At 37.1% G+C, this 22,453-nt stretch overlaps 1 protein-coding gene across 1 annotated transcript in view; it reads left to right on the forward strand.

The window, feature by feature from the left end:
* The window catches only part of zranb3 (zinc finger, RAN-binding domain containing 3), a 278,301-nt gene extending 261,455 nt beyond the window's left edge, over positions 1–16,846 (forward strand). Inside the window, exons 20-21 of the mRNA XM_062059225.1 lie at positions 9,054–9,185; positions 16,106–16,846. Coding sequence (XP_061915209.1) covers positions 9,054–9,185; positions 16,106–16,204 — 231 coding nt within the window. The 3' untranslated portion in view covers positions 16,205–16,846. The remainder of the gene's footprint in view (positions 1–9,053; positions 9,186–16,105) is intronic.
* Positions 16,847–22,453: the final 5,607 nt, after the last annotated feature.

The raw sequence follows: 22,453 nt of genomic DNA on the forward strand, positions 1-22,453 counted from the left end.
TCATACATTGGTCATATGCAAAGTCCTCATGTGTCCAGGAACATATTTCCTGAGTTTATATTTACATAGTATACATTTTAAAAAAACGAAAGAAGATGTTGTGATGCCAAAAAATATCGATGTAATCATAGTAGTATCGACTAGTTACTCTCCTGTACTTGGTATCATTACAGTGGATGTTAGGTGTAGATCCACCATAGGCATTTGTTTACATTGAGATGCCGGTGAGCTACGGTGTGTAGTGAAGCATGTTTAGCTATTCCTCGTCCTGCAGGGATGATACTTGTAAGAAACGTACTTTATTTGTCGCCATGGAGACCAGGATTAGTGATTTAGAAGTAGCTAAAACACTGCCGACTGGTGCTGGACTTTAGCCGCTAGCTAGCTAGCCATGTCTTAAAGCACCTCTTCCTGAGGGCGTTTCAGTGTTATAACTTTTAGACCAAAATGCGTCCGTTTTCCTTTTTCTGTCTACACACTGTGTCTGCTTGTAAGTACTCTGTGATTGTGCGCTGCCGAACATGCTCGTCTGCTCGTAAATATACTAATACCGGTATACTGCACAACCCTAGTCGGTACTATACCGTCTCTAAAAAGTACCGGTCCCCGCCCCCCTTTTATTTTAACAGGCGTCGTCATCACGTCGTGACATTGCTGGTTTTACGAGCAGACGAGCATGTTCGGCAGCGCACAATCACAGAGTACTTACAAGCAGACACAGTGTGTAGACAGAAAAGGGAGAACGGACACATTTTGGCTTAAAAACTACAGAAAAAGGTGAAGTTATAACACTGAAACGCCCTCAGGAAGAGGTGCTTTAAGACATGGCTAGCTAGCTAGCGGCTAAAGTCCAGCACCAGTCGGCAGTGTTTTAGCTACTTCTAAATCACTAATCCTGGTCTCCATGGCGACAAATAAAGTACGTTTCTTACAAGTATCATCCCTGCAGGACGAGGAATAGCTAAACATGCTTCACTACACACCGTAGCTCACCGGCATCACAATGTAAACAAATGCCTATGGTGGATCTACACCTAACATCCACTGTAATGATACCAAGTAAAGTACAGGAGCGTATTTAGTCGATACTACTATAATTACATCGACAATGTTTTAGCATCACAACATTTTTTATCGTTCTTTTAAATTCATATTATGTTTATAAAGTCAGGAATTATGTCCCTGGACACATGAGGACTTTGAATATGACCAATGTATGATCCTGTAACTACTTGGTATCGGATCGATACCTACATTTGTGGTATCATCCAAAACTAATGTAAAGTATCAAACAACAGAAGAATAAGTGATTATTACATTTTAACAGAAGTGTGGATAGAACATGTTAAAAGAGAAAGTGAGCAGATATTAACAGTAAATGAACAAGTGGATTAATAATTAATTTTCTACCACTTGTCCCTCATAATGTTGACAAAATAATAGAATGATAAATGACACAATATGTTACTGCATATGTCAGCAGACTAATGAGGAGCCTTTGTTTGTTTACTTACTACTAAAAGACAAGTTGTCTTGTATGTTCACTCTTTTATTTAAGGACAAACTTGCAATAATAAACATATGTTTAATGTACCCTAAGATTTTTTGTTCAAATAAAGCCAATAATTACATTTTTTGTGGTCCCCTTTATTTAGAAAAGTATCAAAATACATTTTGGTACCGGTACCAAAATATTGGTATCAGGACAACCCTAATAACCACAAACATTTTTTTTAATAAAAAACATAAAAAGACGCTCCAATGAGGCGAGATTACTCGTACTGGGCTGTTGGTGGGTTAGGGTGAGCAAATCAAGCGCTCCTTTTCTCGTAAGTCAATGGGATGTCAAACGCGCATTCATTGACGGCCACATCGAAGTTATGGGTGCCACTCGGAGGGCCGCTTGTAACAATGAATATATATGAATATAAACACCAAAACACATTATACTGCTTATGCATTCATCTTATATACACTACCGTTCAAAAGTTTGGGGTCACCCAAACAATTTTGTGGAATAGCCTTCATTTCTAAGAACAAGAATAGACTGTCGAGTTTCAGATGAAAGTTCTCATTTTCTGGCCATTTTGAGCGTTTAATTGACCCCACAAATGTGATGCTCCAGAAACTCAATCTGCTCAAAGGAAGGTCAGTTTTGTAGCTTCTGTAACGAGGTAAACTGTTTTTGATTGCACAAGGGTTTTCTAATCATCAATTAGCCTTCTGAGCCAATGAGCAAACACATTGTACCATTAGAACACTGGAGTGATAGTTTCTGGAAATGGGCCTCTATACACCTATGTAGCTATTGCACCAAAAACCAGACATTTGCAGCTAGAATAGTCATTTACCACATTAGCAATGTATAGAGTGTATTTCTTTAAAGTTAAGACTAGTTTAAAGTTATCTTCATTGAAAAGTACAGTGCTTTTCCTTCAAAAATAAGGACATTTCAATGTGACCCCAAACTTTTGAACGGTAGTGTATATATTTTTTTACAAACAAATGGATGGATCATTTGCTTTGAATCACAAGCCAAGCAGATATTTACATATTTTTGATTAGAGAAAAACCCTGAAATATCTTGTTCCACGAATAGACAAGCTTCATGTTGAGAAGATGGGCAATTGCATCCAGCAGCGGGTCAGCTGCTGCAGCTCAATTTCCAGGAAACTTTGAAGCGTGTTGGCAGATGGGCCAGAGAAGAATCCAATAAGTGTTGGTGCACGTCTACAAAAATGTCTAACTCGAGCAATTTATTTTGTTTTTGGGCACCGATTCATGTAAAATCCAACTTTCACTGTACCTACACTAAGAAACTGACTCAAAAAAAGGCTCCACTTTTCCAAAAATGCTGTGACATGCTACTGATTAGCATTAGCAATTTTACATGGCGATTTCAACACCTCCAACTTTGTTAATGAGAACTACAACTAAGATTCACGTTACAATCAAGCTACTGGTGCTTAGTAAGTACAGTATTTATCAGACCATAGAGCGCACCGGTATACAAGCCACACCCACTAAATTTTTGAAGAAAATAATGTTATTTCATATATTAGCGGCATTAGACTATAAGCCGAAGATATATATGTTGTGAAATGAGTTCATTACAAAGAAAGATTTTGTACATACCTCAATTGTCTGTCACATGGCAGTAAAACGGCTGATCAAACAAAACAGGAGTCATCGTCATGGACCCACTAGCTGCGCAAGCTACCTCTCCAATCAGCTAAACAGACCCAATAATTCCCCGGTGATGTTTTGGTGAATTTACGGAGAAATTTGTGAAACTGAAACAACACAAAAAGAATCCCGTTGTCAGTTAATAATGCTAACAGACACTCGTAAACTTGTTAGCATATTAGCTAATGCTAGCGACGCTAGCTTGTTTACATTACGATAGCACGTACAAATATTCATGAAAACACTCCTACAGACATCACACTTGGGACGGTTTAGTAAGTATGAATTGTTTTAGTTATATTTCTAAACTTGCAAACGTTGCTTGGAGTGATGCATGAAGAATCCATACGAGTAGAAACGCTATGGACCGAAAGGGCACTGCGGCACCTGCAGTGAGCGAACTCGTCCAAAAGAGGGCGTCGTAGCACAAACAACAACACACCTTTTCAGTGTCTTTGTTTTTTGTTTTGCATTATGGCCGTTAGTGGAAGAAAATCCGTAAATTAGCCGCGCCTTTTTATAAGCCGCCTGGTTCAAAGCGTAGAAAAAAAGTAGCGGTTTATAGTCCGGAATTTACGGTAGATTTTTCCAGAGGTGGACGTCAATCTCCGTTCTGGAGGGGAATGAAGCTAGAACCGCTACTATTACTGAGTGCAGATAGGTTTAGGCAGAGGTCTGCACGTCTGTTCAAACAAGGCGACGCCTGTGATATAAGATGACCATCACGCGGCTCTTTCACTGCATGACACGAGATAACGACGGCGGTGTTGTTAAGTCTGAGGCAAGAAAGGGAACGATTACCCTCCTGATTGGGATTTCAAACCCCGCTGAGGAGGTCACAAAGCAGGAAATTGCACCTTTGACAGGAAAAGAACACCCTGATGTTACTTCAGGTCCATACAAACTTTTTTCAACTTGAACAGAATGTGGGCATAGTCGTGCCTTGCAGGTGTGTGATAATTTTCCATGAGGTCATAGGTCATTTCACCGGTATATAAGGCACACCCACTAACTTTTAGAAGAAAATAACGTTTCCATATATTAGCCACATCAGACTATAAGCCGCAAGATATATACGATGTGGAATGAGTTATATACACAGAAAGATTTTTCAAATGTTTATTTACTTACCTCAATTGTCTGTCACACGGCAGTAAAATGGCTGATGAAACAAAACAGAAGTCATCGTCATGGACCCACTAGCGGTGGGAGCTAGTTCTCCAATCAGCCAAACAGACTCAATAACTCCACGGTGACATTTTTGGTGAATTTACTGAGGAATTTGCGGAACTGAAACAATACAAAAAGAATGCCGTCGTAAGTTGATAAAACTAACACAGACACTCGTAAACGTGTTAGCATTTTTGCTAATGCTAGCGACGCTCGCTTGATTACATTACGATTGCACGTTTAGTAACTAAGAATTGTTTGTTGTATTGTAAAACTTGCAAACATTGATAATACTAACACAGACACTTGTAAACGGGTTAGCAGTTTAGCTAATGCTAATGCTTCACTACACACCAGCGGAGGATACAATAGCTCACCGGCGTCACCGCTAACAAAAGCTAGCGCGCATGAATGTAAGCAAACTCCATGGGTGGATCTACACCTAACATCCACTGTAATGATACCAAGTAAAATAGTGTATTTAGTCGATACTACTATGATTACATCGATATTTTTTATCTTCACAAAATGTTTTTTCCTTTTTAAAATGTATATTATGTTTATAATATCAGGAAATATGTCCCTGGACACATGAGGACTTTGAATATGACCAATGTATGATCCTGTAACTACTTGGTATCGGATCGATACCTAAATGTATGGTATCATCCAAAACTAATGTAAAGTATCAAACAACAGAAGAATAAGTGATAATTACATTTTAACAGAAGTGTAGACAGAACATGTTAAAAGAGAAAGTAAGCCGTTATTAACAGTAAAAGAACAAGTAGATTAATAATTCATTTTCTACCGCTTGTCCCTCATAATGTTGACAAAATAATAGAATGATAAATGACACAATATGTTACTGCATATGTCAGCAGACTAATGAGGAGCCTTTGTTTGTTTACTTACTACTAAAAGACAAGTTGTCTTGTATGTTCACTATTTTATTTAAGGACAAACTTGCAATAAGAAACATATGTTTAATGTACCCTAAGATTTTTAGTTAAAATAAAGCCACTAATGACATTTTTTGTGGTCCCCTTTTTTTTTAGAAAAGTATCAGTACCGGTACCAAAACATTAGTATCGGGACAACCCTAGTCGCGATATATTGATATCATTTTATCGCCCGGCCCTAATCGGAGCTATTTTCCAAATGTTATCAGACTTATGGTTATGACGACCCTGTAATTGCATTTCCAATATTCACCATGCTCCCCCAGGCACAGAAACCTTCACTTAATCTGCTTTCTTTCTTTCTCTCCCTGCACCGAGCTGAGCTGTCAGGAGTGCTCCCTGTTTGTTTTTGTCATCGCCTTTTATGAGGAACGTTGCAGATGCGCCCCTATGGTGCACGTATTTGTTGAATATGTTGGGTTTCACTAGGAGAGTGTGTGTGTGTGTGTGTGTGTGTGTGTGTGTGTGTATGTGTGTGTGTGTGTGTGTGTGTGTGTGTGTGTGTGTGTGTGTGTGTGTGTGTGTGTGTGTGTGTGTGTGTGTCGTGTATTTCTACCCTTCTTGAGACATCGACAAGGAAAAGTACCTTCCATATGAGGACCGGTGAACAAGTTAGGACATAAATCATGATCCCAACATGTAAAACCATTGCATCTAATAGAGAATGTCTCATTTGCACCCCTGGTGGTAAAAATCCATCAAAATGAGGGTGGTCCCAAAAAGGAGGGATTTTTCAAAATGGCTTTGTGTCAGTTTTAAAAGTGCTCCCCCTCTGGTCAACATATGAAATAACAAGTGTGTGTAAGAAATTGAAATGCGTCACCTTTGGCCAAAATGTTTTTAAAATATATATAAATATGTATATAGAGACATACTGTAGTAACTTCAAGTAAATAATGAAGATTAAAAACTAATTACAAACCAAAAATTTAAAAATAAATAAATGTACTAAAAGCAATCTTTTTCTCACAATGTTGTCGATTTTAGGAAACATTTCTCAAATTCTTTCTGTTTCTGGATTATTGCAATATTTTTTAATGCAAAATGGTGACATTTGTCATAAGATTCTGACTTTTATCACAGTATTGCCAATTTTTTGTTGTTCTGGTAAAATAGTGACATTTTTTGAGTAAAATTATGACTTGTGTCATCATTTTGCCAAGTAAAATTCTGATTATTATTATAATATTGCCAAAAATGTTATGTTTTCTTATAAAATTGTGACTTGTCGAGTAAAGTTACGACTCTTTTCATAAAATTGCCCAAATTTTAAGCTTTTTTTGTAAAATTGCGACTGTTCTTAAGTAAAATTCCAATTTTTATCATAACATTGCACACATGTTCAGTTTTTCTTGTAAAATTTTGACTTGCGTTGAGTAAAATGATAACTTTTAATATAATACTGCTAAAATTCTAAGTTTTTCTTGTGAAATTGTGACCTTTTTATTGTGAAATTCAAACTAATTTTTCACAACAAGCTTTTGTATATTTGCATAGTATATATATATTATTAATGTTGTAAATACAAATCTTGTATTTAAAGAGGTAGGCATTTTTCACAGTTCTCAAGAAGGTAAGAAATACAAAAATGTGTGTGTGTGTGTGTGTGTGTGTGTGTGTGTGTGTGTGTGTGTGTGTGTGTGTGTGTGTGTGTGTGTGTGTGTGTGTGTGTGTGTGTGTGTGTGTGTGTGTGTGTGTGTGTGTGTGTGTGTGTGTGTGTGCGTGCGTGCGTGCGTGGTTGGGTGGGTTGGTCGGCGTGTGTGCGTGCGTGTGTGTGTTCTTGTATTTCTACCCTTCTTGAGACATCAACAAGGAAAAGTACCTTCCATATGAGGACCGATGAACAAGTTAGGACCCAAATCATGGTCCCATTACGCAAAACCATTGCATCTCCCTACCATGAATTGATTTACGTGGACCCGACTTAAACAAGTTGAAAAACTTATTCGGGTGTTACCATTTAGTGGTCAATTGTACTGAATATGTACTGAACTGTGCAATCTACTAATAAAAGTTTCAATCAATCAATCAATACCATTACGCAAAACCATTGCATCTAATAGAGAACCAAATACTAGAGTCTGTGAACATTGCTCCAAAGTCAGGATTTTTTGTTGATTTAATGTGCATACAAAAGTAAACATTGACAGTTGCAAAGGCAGCAATATATGATAAAATAAGTCGTCAGCTAAAGAAGGACTTCCCTATTCATCCCCGAAAAAACCCGCCAGGTGAACAGCTGATTTTACGACTTCCGGTGCTGACGTAAGACAACCCGCGTTCTATATGTGACCGTAGGATGAACAAATACACTACGGTACTAAGACTATAGTGGCCATTAACACTTAGCTTCTACAGTAAAATTCAGATTATTATTATAATATTGCCAACATTTTAAAGTTTTCTTATAAAATTGTGACTTTTGTCGAGTAAAATTACGATTCTTTTCATAAAAATTGCCAAAATTGTAAGCTTTTCTTGTAAAATTACGACTGTTATTCAGTAAAATTCCAACTTTTATCATAATATTGGCAAAATTCTAAGTTTTTCTTGTGAAATTCCAACTCATTTTTCACCACAAGCTTTTGTATATTGGCATCGTATGTATATATAATAAATGTTGTAAATACACATCTTTATATATCTAGAAAGGGTGGTCCTAAAGAGGTATGCATTATTCACAGGTCTCAAGAAGGTAAGATATACAAAAATGTGTGTGTGTGTGTGTGTGTGTGTGTGTGTGTGTGTGTGTGTGTGTGTGTGTGTGTGTGTGTGTGTGTGTGTGTGTGTGTGTGTGTGTGTGTGTGTGTGTGTGTGTGTGTCTACTCTTCTTGAGACGTCAACAAGGAAAATAACCTTCCATATGAGGAGGTGTGAACAAGTTAGGACATAAATCATGGTCCCAATACGGAAAACCATTGCATCTAATAAAGAATGTCTCATTTGCACCCCTGGTGGTGAAATCTATCAAAATTGAGGGTGGTCCCAAAAAGGAGGTATTTGTCAAATTGACTGTGTGTCGGTTTCAAAAGTGCTCCCCCTCTGGTCAACATATGAAATAACAAGTGTGTGTAAAAATTTGAAGTGCTCCTCCTCTGGCCAACATATGTAATAACAAGTGTGTGTAAGAAATTGAAATGTGTCCCCTTTGGCCAAAATTAATTTAAAAAATATATATATATATATTTATATAGAGACATACTGTAATAACTTGAAGTAAATAATGAAGATTAAAAACCAATTACTAACAAAAAATTCCAAAAAAAACAACAACCAAAATATAAAAGCTTAACTTTTGTATATTTGCATAGTATGTATATATTATTAATGTTGTAAATACACATCTTTATATATCTAGAAAGGGTGGTCCTAAAGAGGTAGGCTTTTTCACAGGTCTCAAGAAGGTAAGAAATACAAAAGTGTGTGTGTGTGTGTGTGTGTGTGTGTGTGTGTGTGTGTGTGTGTGTGTGTGTGTGTGTGTGTGTGTGTGTGTGTGTGTGTGTGTGTGTGTGTGTGTGTGTGTGTGTGTGTGCTATAAAATAAGACTTCAGGCAAGTGTGGAGCTAAACACATCACCTGTGTTGGTAAAAATGTGTTTGAGCATAGATGGATGGTGTGGGTGGGTAGTGCAATCACAGCTTGTTTTGGGCAATTTGGGGCTGTATGAGAGAACATCCGAGGGTAGCATTTTTCCTTTTTTTCATTTTGTGTGTGTGTGTGTGTGTGTGTGCGCAGCTGAACGAGATGATACGCGCTCCGGTGGAAGGCGATTTCTGGCAGGTGGACCACATCCGTCCGGTGTACAGCGGAGGAGGGCAGTGCTCGCTGGACAACCTGCAGACACTGTGCACCGTCTGCCACAGAGCTGTAAGACACCACGCCAAAATAAATATCTCCACCTTTTATTTTTGTAGGTGGCGAGAGTCATCCTTTGTGTCGGTTTAAAAGAAAACGGCGTTCCGTCGGGTTGAGGATCATCGGAGACGGCGGTAATGTGATACACGGTCGGCCGGTAATAACGTCCCAGCAGTGTCGCCGTGATGTATGGCGTCGGCCGCAAAAGGCCAGGAGTGTGCGTCGGGGGCCGTCGGCGTGTATCTCGTAATCACAGACCATTCCTCAAAAGACAGATTAGAGAGCAGGAGTGTCAAAATAAAAGTCTTCTCCTCTGATATGTGCCTTAATGTCACACCAGTGGCTGTTTTTGTTCTGTCAATGCGGGACTGGAAGAGTCCTGCATTGATGTCTTAAAGTGGCAATAGAGTGGAAAAACAAGTTGACTTTATACACTTAATTGTTTCATTGTATGCATTAAACCAGGCTTGTCACACTCATTTTCATTGAGGGCCACATTGTAGTTATGGCTGCTCTCCGAGGGCCGCTTGTAACAATGAATGATATAAGAATTTGCCTATGCCAGACCTGGGCAAAATACGGCCCGCGAGCCACATGCGGCCCATTAAGATTTTCAATCCGGCCCGCCAGACGTTCTACATCATTTTTTTTTTTACTTTTAACATCAAAACTGTCGCTGCAATCATGATGTGCAGTGCTGTTTTTAAATGACCGTAAGTCTTGAACTATAGAAAGTAGTGTGGTCCCGATACCAAAATGTATTTTAATACTTTTCGGGACCACAAAACATTGCATTATTGGCTTTATTTTAACAAAAAATCTTAGAGTACATTAAACATATGTTTATTATTGCAAGTTTGTCCTTAAATAAAATAGTGAACATACAAGACAACTTGTCTTTTAGTAGTAAGTAAACAAACAAAGGCTCCTAATTAGTCTGCTGACGTATGCAGTAACATATTGTGTCATTTATCATTCTATTATTATGTCAACATTATGATAGAGAAATTGTAAAAATGTATTATTAATCTACTTGTTCATTTACTGTTAATATCTGCTTACTTTCTCTTTTAACATGTTCTATCTACACTTCTGTTAAAATGTAATAATCACTTGTTCTTCTGTTGTTTGGATGCTTTACATTAGTTTTGGATGACACCACAAATTTAGGTATCGATCCGATACCAAGTAGTTACAGGATCATACATTGGTCATATTCAAAGTCCTCATGTGTCCAGGGACATATTTCCTGACTTTATAAACATAATATGAATTTTAAGAAGGAAAAAACATTTTGTGAAGATAAAAAATATCGATGTAATCATAGTAGTATCGACTAGATACGCTCCTGTACTTGGTATAATTACAGTGGATGTCAGGTGTAGATCCACCCATGGCGTTTGTTTACATTCAGGAACAGCGTCATTAGCGGTGACGCCGGTGAGCTACGTTGTGTAGTGAAGCATGTTTAGCTATTCCTCGTCCTGCAGGGATGATACTTGTAAGAAACTTACTTTATTTGTCACCATGGAGGCGAGGATTAGTGATTTAGAAGTAGCTAAAACACTGCCGACCACGGCTGGACGTTAGCCGCTAGCTAGCTAGCTATGTCTTAAAGCACCTCTTCCCGGGGGCGTTTCAGTGTTATAACTTCACCTTTATCTTTAGTTTTTAAGCCAAAATGCGTCCGTTCTCCCTTTTTGGTCTACAGACTGTGTCTGCTCGTAAGTACTCCGTGATTGTGCGCTGCCGAATATGCTCCTCTGCTCGTAAACCAGCAATGTCAACGTGACGACGACAGGGGGGCGGGGGACCGGTACTTTTTAGAGGCGGTATAGTACCAAATATGATTCATTAGTATCGCGGTACTATACTAATACCGGTATACCGTACAACCCTAGTAGAAAGTAATTAAATGGTTGAAACCTGCACTTTTGAGTGTTATACGAGTTATAACACAGCAGCTCAGACGAGAAACAAAGCAAAGTTTGTTTTCAGAGCAGCTAGCCCGAAACGCATGTGTCTGGAACAAATTTTTACGTGATAATATATCATATTGTATGTGTTTATTACACTTTGCATTCATATTTTGCTATTTTTTAAATATTTGTTGTGTTTTGCGTGACTGTAAAAAATACACAACTATGGAGAAGCTGGTCTGAGAAGTACAAGAGGAGCGACGTTCATATGGTGTTAATATTCAGTGTTTTATTGTTCATAGTTAATGTTGTAAATACCGCTTTCTTTATTATAATGTACATTTTGGGTGACCCATTCAGTAAAAAAAATGAAAAATTATATTCTGTTTTTTTGAGGATAACTTTTTTTAGAACTCTATCGGACATTGTGACTTTTGGTATTAGTGTTACTGAAAAAAAGGGAGCCAAACACACATACTGTACAGCAGATTTTTACAGCTAAATGTGTATATATCATTTATACACACATTCACATTGGCCCCCAGACACATTTGTTCTCTCAATGTGGCCCAGCTCTGGCCTATGCATTTGATTAATATGTTTTTTTTTATGTACACTGTAAAAACTAGCAACTCAATCACCAGAATTTTACTATAAAATGTACAGTTTTTTGCAACATATTACAGTAAATGGAAAAACTTTACCATCCTTTTTATTTTATTCTGGCAACTGAGCTGCCAATTTTTACCGTTAAAAAAACTGTGAGACTGTTTTACCATTAACAGTAAAAAATAACATCCATAGGTCTTACAGTAATAACACTGGCAGCTCAGTCCACAGAAGTTCCCGTAAAAAAAACAGTGGTAGAGTTTTTTTCTATTTACAGTAAGATGCTTTAAAAAAAAAACATCGCAAATTTTACAGTAAAATGTATTGTCATTTTTACAGTGTACAATTTGATGGAAAACTTGCTCTAAAACCATAAGTCAAGCAGAAATTGAAATATTTTAACAAAATAAAATATTTGGAAAGTATGATAATATATTTTTGGATAATATTAAAGTTTAAAAGGTATGTTATGTCATGCGTAACCTGCATTGTTTTCTGTTAAAATGGAAAGAACAAATACATTATTAAGAAAAGATAAAGTACTTTATTGACACATATTATTTCCAGGCCTTTGTGGGCCACATAAAATGATGTGGCGGGCCAGATCTGGCGCCCGGGCCTTAAGTGTGACATCACTGCATTAAACCATATCCAAAGTATGTGCAATTACCGTCTAAACATCGCAAAATGCCACATAGTCAGTCAGCCATTTTGAATATTCCGCTCCGAAGATTTCCGGAGATTGACGTCACTGTTGTAACGCTTCTGCATTCTGACCATATTATTAGATCAGTCATACTGGAAATACGCAAACATTTGAAAGAGATGTGCTGTTTTATCATTTACCATCCTTATATAAGACTTGTACGCATATGTTTTTGTTTTTTAAGCATTTTACATCGTAAATAGATAAAAAGTCTGCTGACAATGGAGTCAATGGGGGCTCTCTATTTCGCCCACAAAACTCTCTAAATAACCATCCAAGCAATACTCTATTTACATCTCGTCACCTGAATATTAACCAAAAATTAGAAATGTTGTTATTATAAGCGCTAAAAGAGACAAAGTAATTTTAGCATGGAAGACCGAGCGCTAACTATAGTTTATTGTGCACTTTAATGTAATTATAAAATGAAACTGAAGATGGCTAACTATAGTTTACTGTGCACTTTAATGTAATTATAAAATGAAACTGAAGATGGCAGTAATGCAACATATATGAATGCAAACTGCCGTAAAAACTGTAAGGACGAAGAAGCGTTTGCAACACTGCAGCATCGATGTCTTGTTTGCTGCCGTTCTGCTCCCGCATCATTGCGTCTCGGCTCGTCAAAGTTATCCTAGATTATAAATCATGCCTCTCATCTGGATGTTAAAAGGATTTAGCCTCGAATCTAGAAGTTGTTCATCTGTGACATTCAGTTACGAGCCGGAGAGGGGGAAAAACACTACAACAGAAGACAGCGTCAAAGTCAACCTTTGTGTGGATAAAATTAAATTATTCGTCTGAACGGGAAGATATATACATCCTATCAGTCGTCATTACAGTGAGAGCAGACATTGTACAGTAAGAAATCGTTTTATTATGTTCAGAGTTTGTATTTCTTGTTTAGCACTTAGCAATACTGCTACTTGATGCTTAGTGTTTCACTAAAGCTATTTAGCAGAGCTTCTAAAACTTGTAGATCACCCTCCTTATATTCAGGATCAATAATGAAAGGTTCTGGACCATCTTTTGTCCCAAAGTAATTGTTATTTGCTCTCACAAAGTCTTCATGATTTGCATTGTTGTTGATGGGGAAGGGATCTGAGGTTCCTACCTCTACGGCACGCCACCACGTGACTGGCTAGCTCATTATCTCTCAAAATGGCTCGGTAATCTCCGTGAGATTGATACTATTTCGATCACATCAATTTACTTGCAAACTTTGGGAGTCTTTCGGAGTCATCATAAATCCTATATACATGATAATACCTTCAATATAGAGGCAACTTGTTTTTCCTACTCTACTGCTACTTTAAAAAAGGATCTAGTCACGACTAGGGTATGTACGACTAAAGTACTGCGGTATAATGAATTAAAAACAGTACTACACTGCTTCCGAAAAAATACCGGTATTTTTTTCGGTACATGATGGCGCCGTTGTCAGGTCGTGACATCGCTGGTAAAACGAGCCAAGGGGCATGTTAGACAACGCACGGAGCACTTACAAGCAGAAACAGTGTGAAGATTTAAAAAAAAAAGGCTAAATGGACGCATTTTTGCTTAAAAACTAACAATATTGTAGAATTTAGGCTTTAAACACTGAAGCACTGCTCTAAAAGGGGTGCTTAGCTCTTGCTAGCCGTTAGCTAGCTAGCGGCTAACGTCCATCCGCAGTCGGCAGTGTTTTAGCTACTTCTAAATCACTTATCCTCGCCTCCATGGCGACAAATAAAGTACGTTTCTTACAAGTATCATCCCTGCAGGACGAGGAATAGCTAAACATGCTTCACTACACACCGTAGGATTATACAATAGCTCACCGCTAACAGCAAGCTAGCATTCCTCAATGTAAACAAATGCCGTGGGTGGGTCTACACAGACACATGCCACCACACAGATGTTGGAATCTAGAGATGCTGAATAAATTACATTTAAGATACAGTAAGTGCTTGACTTTCAGTTGTTCCTCATAGAATATAAATATTCTATTTTTCGGACTATAAGTCGCAGTTTTTTTCATAGTTTGGCGGGTGGTGCGACTTATACTCAGAAGCGACTTACAGTATGTGTGAAATTATTAACACATTACCGTAAAATATCAAATAATATTATATAGCTCATTCACGTAAGAGACTAGTCGTATAAGATTTCATGGGATTTAGCGATTAGGAGTGACAGATTGTTTGGTAAACGTATAGCATGTTCTATATGTTATAGTTATTTGAATGACTCTTACCATAATATGTTACGTTAACATACCAGGCACGTTCTCAGTTGGTTATTTATGTGTCATATAACGTACACTTATTCAGCCTGTTGTTCACTATTCTTTATTTATTTTAAATTGCCTTTCAAATGTCTATTCTTGGTGTTGGGTTTTATCAAATAAATTTCCCCCAAAAATGCGACTTATACTCCAGTGCGACTTATATATGTTTTTTTCCTTCTTTATTATGCATTTTCGGCCGGTGCGACTTATACTCCGGAGCGACTTATACTCCGAAAAATACGGTATAAGACGCACTGCCGATGAGCCGGTCTATTCAGTTCTCTTTTTACACAAAAGGTGCACCAGATTATAAGGTGCATTAAAGAGGTCATATTATGATTGTTTTTCTACATTTAAAACACTTCCTTGTGGTCTACATAAAATGTTGCATAGATTATGTTTTACAGGCCACTTCGACAGCGCCTTTGCCTCGTCATGTTTGTTGTAGCGGTAGTTTTTAGCGCTTCCATAGCGAGTCTACTGACAGATATAAGTTAGAACTGTACGCTACTTTATATTAGAAATGGCAACAGCGGAGGGTGAATGCCCCACAACAAGAGGATAGAGAAAAAGAAGGAGATTATTGACTGCGGCGCGGACTAAAATGGCGGACACGCGCACATTTTCGGGACTTTTGCAGATCCCAAATACACATCAGCAGGTACCAGAAGGTAAGAAAAGTTGGTTGTGCATAATATTGCGAAACAAAACGCCAGATAATATGTCTCCTAATAGGTGCCATTTTGGGGTCCTTATACACACACCATAATAATACCCGTACGTTGAAGCACAGTACGTCTGACTAGCCATAGTGCTCCGCGCTCCATCAAGCGGTGCGGCTTTGTAGCTTACCAAAGTCGTACCAAAACATTTTGACAGATTTTTGTGTAATGTTCTATATTCTCAATGAAACTTTAAAGTTTTGTTTTTTCATGCTTACGGGTACTTGCAAGCGTCATTTATTGAACAGGCGTTAACTTGCGGTCCACACTTATCTTAACTTCTGGTCACATTTTTTATTTTTGGTGTGCATTGTATCAAATAAAATTGCTTCGAGGTCGGTAAGCACAACCAGAATTAATACGTACATTAGGCGCACCGGGTTATAAGGCGATTTTTGAGAAAATGATTTTAAGTGCACCTTATAGTCCGAAAAATACGGTACATAGACATACTATTTTTTAACATGACATTTTAATGACATTTGGCTAAACCACTTTTGTTGAAATCGAACATTGAGGTGTTATTTTGAAAAATTAGATGTCAGAAAATGCAAAGTAAATGCTTTTATTTTTTTGTTTTCTGTAATTGTAATTGTTTCAGTGTGTTTTGACACTTCCAGGCCACCGTAGATATTGTATGGGACTAGCTGAACAATACAAAGTTTGGCCCAACCATGAGTAAAAAGTAGATTTTCCTTCTTCCGCAGAGGACGGCTAAGCAGGCCAAGGAGCGAAGTCAGATGAGGAAGAGCTCCGCCGCCTCCAAGGTCGCCTCCGACATCAGCAAATTCTTCATCAAGAAATGAATCTTGGCGTTGACTGAAATCTCCGGTCCGGTCCCAGGCGGCACTCGGATGATGCATGACTATTTTTTTTTGTTGTTTTCAGAAAGAAAAAGGCCAAACTACTTTGTTCAACAGCAAACAGGGACAGCAACCGGTTTCTCCTCTCGTCCCCGAACCGTCACAAGTGCGCTGGGATTTGATTTATGGCAGCCTCCTTTCTTTTTTTTCTGCTTGCGGCGTAAATGGAGCAGGTTGCTTTGGAGACGCGCTGCTATTTTCAGATTTTGCAAACTTAGTGCAACGTTGCAGGTGAGCGGAGTAGCGGGTGATTAAGAACGCACCTTTCAACAAGCAACGCTTGGAAAGATAAACGAGGGTCTTGTGGAATTATAACTATTTTTTCTAGCGCAGGGTGTACAAACTTTTTCCACTGAGGGGGCCATTTTTGATATTTTTCATTTTCAAAATCTTAATCTTTAGGGCTCCTCTGAAGTTTGGTCCCAAGGACCCAGAAGGGCCTCAGTCATAAACATTTTACAAGTAAGTTGCATATTACTTTTTAAAATGTTTTTATTCAACGCCTAAATCTCACGATTAACTTCAAGTTTGTTGGTGTAAAGTTTTAATATTTCGCTCTTTATGGCAAAAACACCAAATATGCTTGGTATGCTGGTAATAAAAACTTGAAAATGATCTGTCGAGGGTACACTTACTGATGATGAAAACTTGTATTTGTCTGTGATTAATCGCGATTAATTTTGATTTAACTCTGAACAAACTGAATAATTGCGATGAATATTTTAATTGTTCGACAGCCCTATTTTTTATATACTGTATTTATATATATATATATATATATATATATATATATATATATATAAATAAGTGTTTTTGTTGTTGTTGTTTTTTTATGTATTATTCAACGCCTAAATCTGTAGATCAGGTCTATCTCTCGATATAAAGTAAAAACAAATGTTTATGTTTTAGGCCCTTTTTTTCCCCCAAAGATAAGTTATTTATGGCAAAAACACAAAATATGCAATTTTTTCCCCAAAAAAATATTTCAAAATGGAATATTTGACGTGAAGTAATTGGAACCTTAAATCATACTTGCCAACCTTGAGACCTCCGATACCGGGAGGTGGGAGGTGGGGGGGCGTGGTCGGGGGGGCGGGGCGTGTGATTGGGGCGTGGTTAAGAGGGGAGTATATTTACAGCTAGAATTCACCAACTCAAGTATTTCATATATATATATATATATAATGTATAAAATACTTGGCTTTCAGTGAATTCTAGCTATATATATATACACTACCGTTCAAAAGTTTGGGGTCACATTGAAATGTCCTTATTTTTGAAGGAAAAGCACTGTACTTTTCAATGAAGATATCTTTAAACTAGTCTTAACTTTAAAGAAATACACTCTATACATTGCTAATGTGGTAAATGACTATTCTAGCTGCAAATGTCTGGTTTTTGGTGCAATATCTACATAGGTGTATAGAGGCCCATTTCCAGCAACTATCACTCCAGTGTTCTAATGGTACAATGTGTTTGCTCATTGGCTCAGAAGGCTAATTGATGATTAGAAAACCCTTGTGCAATCATGTTCACACATCTGAAAACAGTTTAGCTCGTTACAGAAGCTACAAAATTGACCTTCCTTTGAGCAGAATGAGTTTCTGGAGCATCACATTTGTGGGGTCAATTAAACGCTCAAAATGGCCAGAAAAAGAGAACTTTCATCTGAAACTCGACAGTCTATTCTTGTTTTTGGAAATGAAGGCTATTCCACAAAATTGTTTGGGTGACCCCAAACTTTTGAACGGTAGTGTATATATATTTATTTTATTATATATATAATACATTTTGCGAGGTGGCCCATAATACTGGGCTGTGAACGGTGCTGCGTTGCCGCCGCCATGTGCTTCGCTCTCCGTTCATGAATGAGTATATCATTTCGGCCACCGTGTTCAATGGAGAAGTCTGTTCTACATAATGTACAGGCAACATACCCCTTCCCCTTCGAACTGTCCTGGATGAACTGAAATTTTTGTTTCCATTCGTTTTGGAACTTGCAAGCGTATTTCTTCATCTTGCTCGTCGACGGCGTCACCATGTCTGTAACTTCCTCGTTCTTCTGCTTCGTCTCCTTGTGTGCGCAGTTGTGCACTCTACTCTCTAAAAGCCCTAGATGTTATGACGTCATTGGGCAGGCAAGCTGTTTATATTGTGGGAAAGCGGACGTGAGAGCAGGCTGTCCCCACTCAGGTCCGCATTGAGCTGGAGGGGGCGTGGCCTCCAGCTCCGGCTGAATTCCGGGAGTTTGTCGGGAGAAAATTTCTGCCGGGAGGTTATCGGGAGAGGCGCTGAATACCGGGAGTCTCCCGGTAAAACCGGGAGGGTTGGCAAGTATGCCTTAAATAGGTCAATAATTATCAACTACATTGGTTTTAATTAATTATTATTTTTTGAGCAATGAAAATTATTGGTGATCCAAAAGGGCCCACACTCATAAAAGTGTTATAAATAACACATAATTATGAATTTTTTCTGAATTTTCAACACTCAAGTTTCTAGACCAGTGGTGTCAAACGTGCTTCCATTGAGGGCCACATAGCAGTTATGGCTGCCCTCATAGGGCTGCTTATAACAGTAAATAATACATGAATATATACATTTCTTTATTAACTATATAAACAGACATATATATATTTTGTACATATACTGTAAAAAAAAACCTGTAAATTTCACAGTAAAAAAATGACATCTTGGTGCACTCAGAGGGCCGCTCGTAACAGTAAATAATATATGAATATATCCAATGATTTATTCATTATTTATATAAAAACAACACTGTACATTTTACAGTAAAAACATGACATGTTGGTGGTGTTTACAACATATAAATGGAAATAGAAAAACGGCACCAAACCTTTTTTACAATTAAATTCTGGTGACTTTTTACCCTAAAAATAATTTTTACAGTGTACAATTCGATGGATGCATGTTAAGAGTCATGAGTCAAGCAGCTATTTAAGCACTTATTTTGGTTTTAACAAAAAAAATGTTTGGAATGTATGATAATATATTCGTTGCAATACTAGATCAAGTTTAAAATTTATGAAATTGCATGTATTTTTGCTGTCAAAACGGAAAGTTTAATACTTTTAGTAGGAAAAGACGCATACCCTGAGATCGGTAGGTTGGAGTTCAAATCCCAGCCGAGTCATACCAAAGACTGTAAAAATGGGACCCATAACCTCCCTGCTTGGCACTCAGCAACAAAGGGTTGGAGTTGGGGGTTAAATCACCAAAAATGATTCCCGGCACACATCTAGTGTGTGTGTGACAATCATTGGTACTTTAATCTTTAATCTTTAATATTAATTCCAGGTTTTTGCGGGCCGCATAAATGAAGTGGCGGGCCAGATATGGCCCCCGGATCTTATGTTTGACACCTGTGCTCTTGCTCAGTGTTTCTTAACCATCATTGTTGGGCTGCGAGCGCCACCTAGAGGGCCGCCAAAAAATATGTATTTCTCAGCTGTCGTGCGTATGGGCCACAGCGGTACTCAGTTTTAATACACTTTTTCACCACTTGTGGCAGTAATGACAATATCAAACAAACAGAAGAAGTCTGGAGTTAAAGTTATAGAGAAGTTTCTTAAGTGCAAAAAGTATGACTAAAGTGGTGATAATATTCATTGTTAATTTTGTTGATTTATTTTAGCACATCATTGTATACAAATATATTTTTTCATCAGCTATTTATGAGTCCATTCGTATGCAGTATATATTTAGTATTTGTTTTTCCAATCAGCCTGACCTAAGCCTAAGGTTTATGTGCTAAATAAATATTAATATTTGTGATTAACACATGGTTTCATTACATTTGACAAGGTTTTAAACTGTAGGTAGGTTAGATATAGTTATTGAATATGATTAAAATCACAAGTAAGATTACTAATTCAGTGTTAATATTTGAGTGTAGTGGAAAAGTTGGGCCCGAGGTCAAAATGGTTTAGAACCACTACTCTAGATCAGGGGTGCTCATTACGTCGATCGCGAGCTACCGGTTGGTCACGGAGGGTGTGTCAGTCGATCTCCAGCCAGGCATTAAAAAAAATAGTCTTAAAAATGAGCGATCATAAATCTTCACTATGACGTCACTTTCGTCACTTGATTGACATTCACGGCACCCGAGGGTCTTGTGAGATGACGCTGGCTGCTGCCAGATCATTATTAAGAAAAAATGACCGACAGGAAAGCGAGAAACAGTTTTTTATTTCAACAGACTTTCGCGCCGTACCTGCCGTCAAAACTCTAAAGACAGACAGTTCCTGTCTTCACAATAAAAGTGCTGCTTCATACTGCCTGCGTTAACAAACTAAGAGTCTCAGAAAGCTGATTGACAGACTCTGGCGCCGTACCTGTCGTCAAAACTCCAAAGACAGACTGCACAGTTGCACAATAAAAGCGCTACTTCATCCTGCCTGCACTAACAAAATAAGAGTCTCAGAAAGCTGGCGTACACAAGCTAGCAAGCTACGGAGTTTTCCGCCAATGTATTTCTTGTAAAGTGTGCACTGTATACAAAGGAGTACGGAAGCTGGACAAATAAGATGCCAAAAACCAACCACTTTCGTGTGGTATTGGACAGAAAGGAGGACTTTTTTTCTCCTCCATTTGAAAATGCGGACGTTATCAGCGCCATTGTCTGATTCCTATCAATGCAAGTCATCAGAATCAGGTAATACACCAACTTATATTCTTGTCCTCATGAAAGAAAGGAATCTATATGTGTTAAACATGTTTGTATTATCATCAAACACCTTTAACTTGTTAACAATATTAACTGTATGTGTTAAACATGCTTGCATTATCTTTAAACACCTTTGACTTGTTAACAATATTAACTATATGTATTAAACATTCTTGTATTATCATCAAACACCTTTAATTTATTAACAATATTAACTATATGTGTTAAACATGCTTGCATTATCTTTAAACACCTTTAACTTGTAAACAATATTAACTATATGTGTTAAACATGCTTGCATTATCTTTAAACACCTTTGACTTGTTAACAATATTAACTATATGTATTAAACATTCTTGTATTATCATCAAACACCTTTAATTTATTAACAATATTAACTATATGTGTTAAACATGCTTGCATTATCTTTAAACACCTTTAACTTGTAAACAATATTAACTATATGTGTTAAACATGCTCGTATTATCTTTAAACACCTTTAACTTGTTAACAATATTAACTATGTGTTAAACATGCTTGCATTATCTTTAAACACCTTTAACTTGTTAACAATATTAACTATATGTATTAAACATTCTTGTATTATTATTAAACACCTTTAATTTATTAACAATATTAACTATATGTGTTAAACATGCTTGCGTTATCTTTAAACACCTTTAACTTGTAAACAATATTAACTATATGTGTTAAACATGCTCGTATTATCTTTAAACACCTTTAACTTGTTAACAATATTAACTATATGTGTTAAACATGCTTGCATTATCTTTAAACACCTTTAACTTGTTAACAATATTAACTATATGTATTAAACATTCTTGTATTATTATTAAACACCTTTAATTTATTAACAATATTAACTATATGTGTTAAACATGCTTGCGTTATCATTAAACACCTTTAACTTGTTAACCAAAACATATATTTCATAAATAAGTAAATATAAATTATATATATGAATGAGGTAGATTCCCGCTACTTGATCAATTGAAAAGTAACTAGCCTGCAGAAAAAGTGTGAGCACCCCTGCTCTAGATCATCCGTCGATTTTTTTAAATTTGTTCATGTTTTTTTTTTTTTTTTTTTTTATGTCTTTTTTTGTTTGTTTTTTATTATATATTCTTACTTTCTATTTTTATTTTTAATACTTTGTAGCACTTTGAGATTTTAACAAATGTAAAGTGCGTAACAAATGCAATTCATTATTATTATTATTATTATCATTATTATTATTATTATTATTATTATGTCCCTCTTGTTAAAAAAACAACAACAGTCAAACACAAAAATGTGCAATCTTCACCCGAAAAAATATGTCAAAGTGGAATTTTTGATGTGACGTAATTGGAGCCATGGATATGTCTATAGATCATAGCCACGTTGATTTTGATTCATTATTATTTTCCGCTTTAAAGAAAAAAACAGTCTAGCAGCTTTGTGTTCTTTGAGTCAACATTGCTGCTTATTTTGCTTGTTTGCTC

This window comes from Entelurus aequoreus, linkage group LG01 (genome assembly GCF_033978785.1).
Source record: "Entelurus aequoreus isolate RoL-2023_Sb linkage group LG01, RoL_Eaeq_v1.1, whole genome shotgun sequence".
In the NCBI taxonomy this organism is placed as follows: domain Eukaryota; kingdom Metazoa; phylum Chordata; class Actinopteri; order Syngnathiformes; family Syngnathidae; genus Entelurus; species Entelurus aequoreus.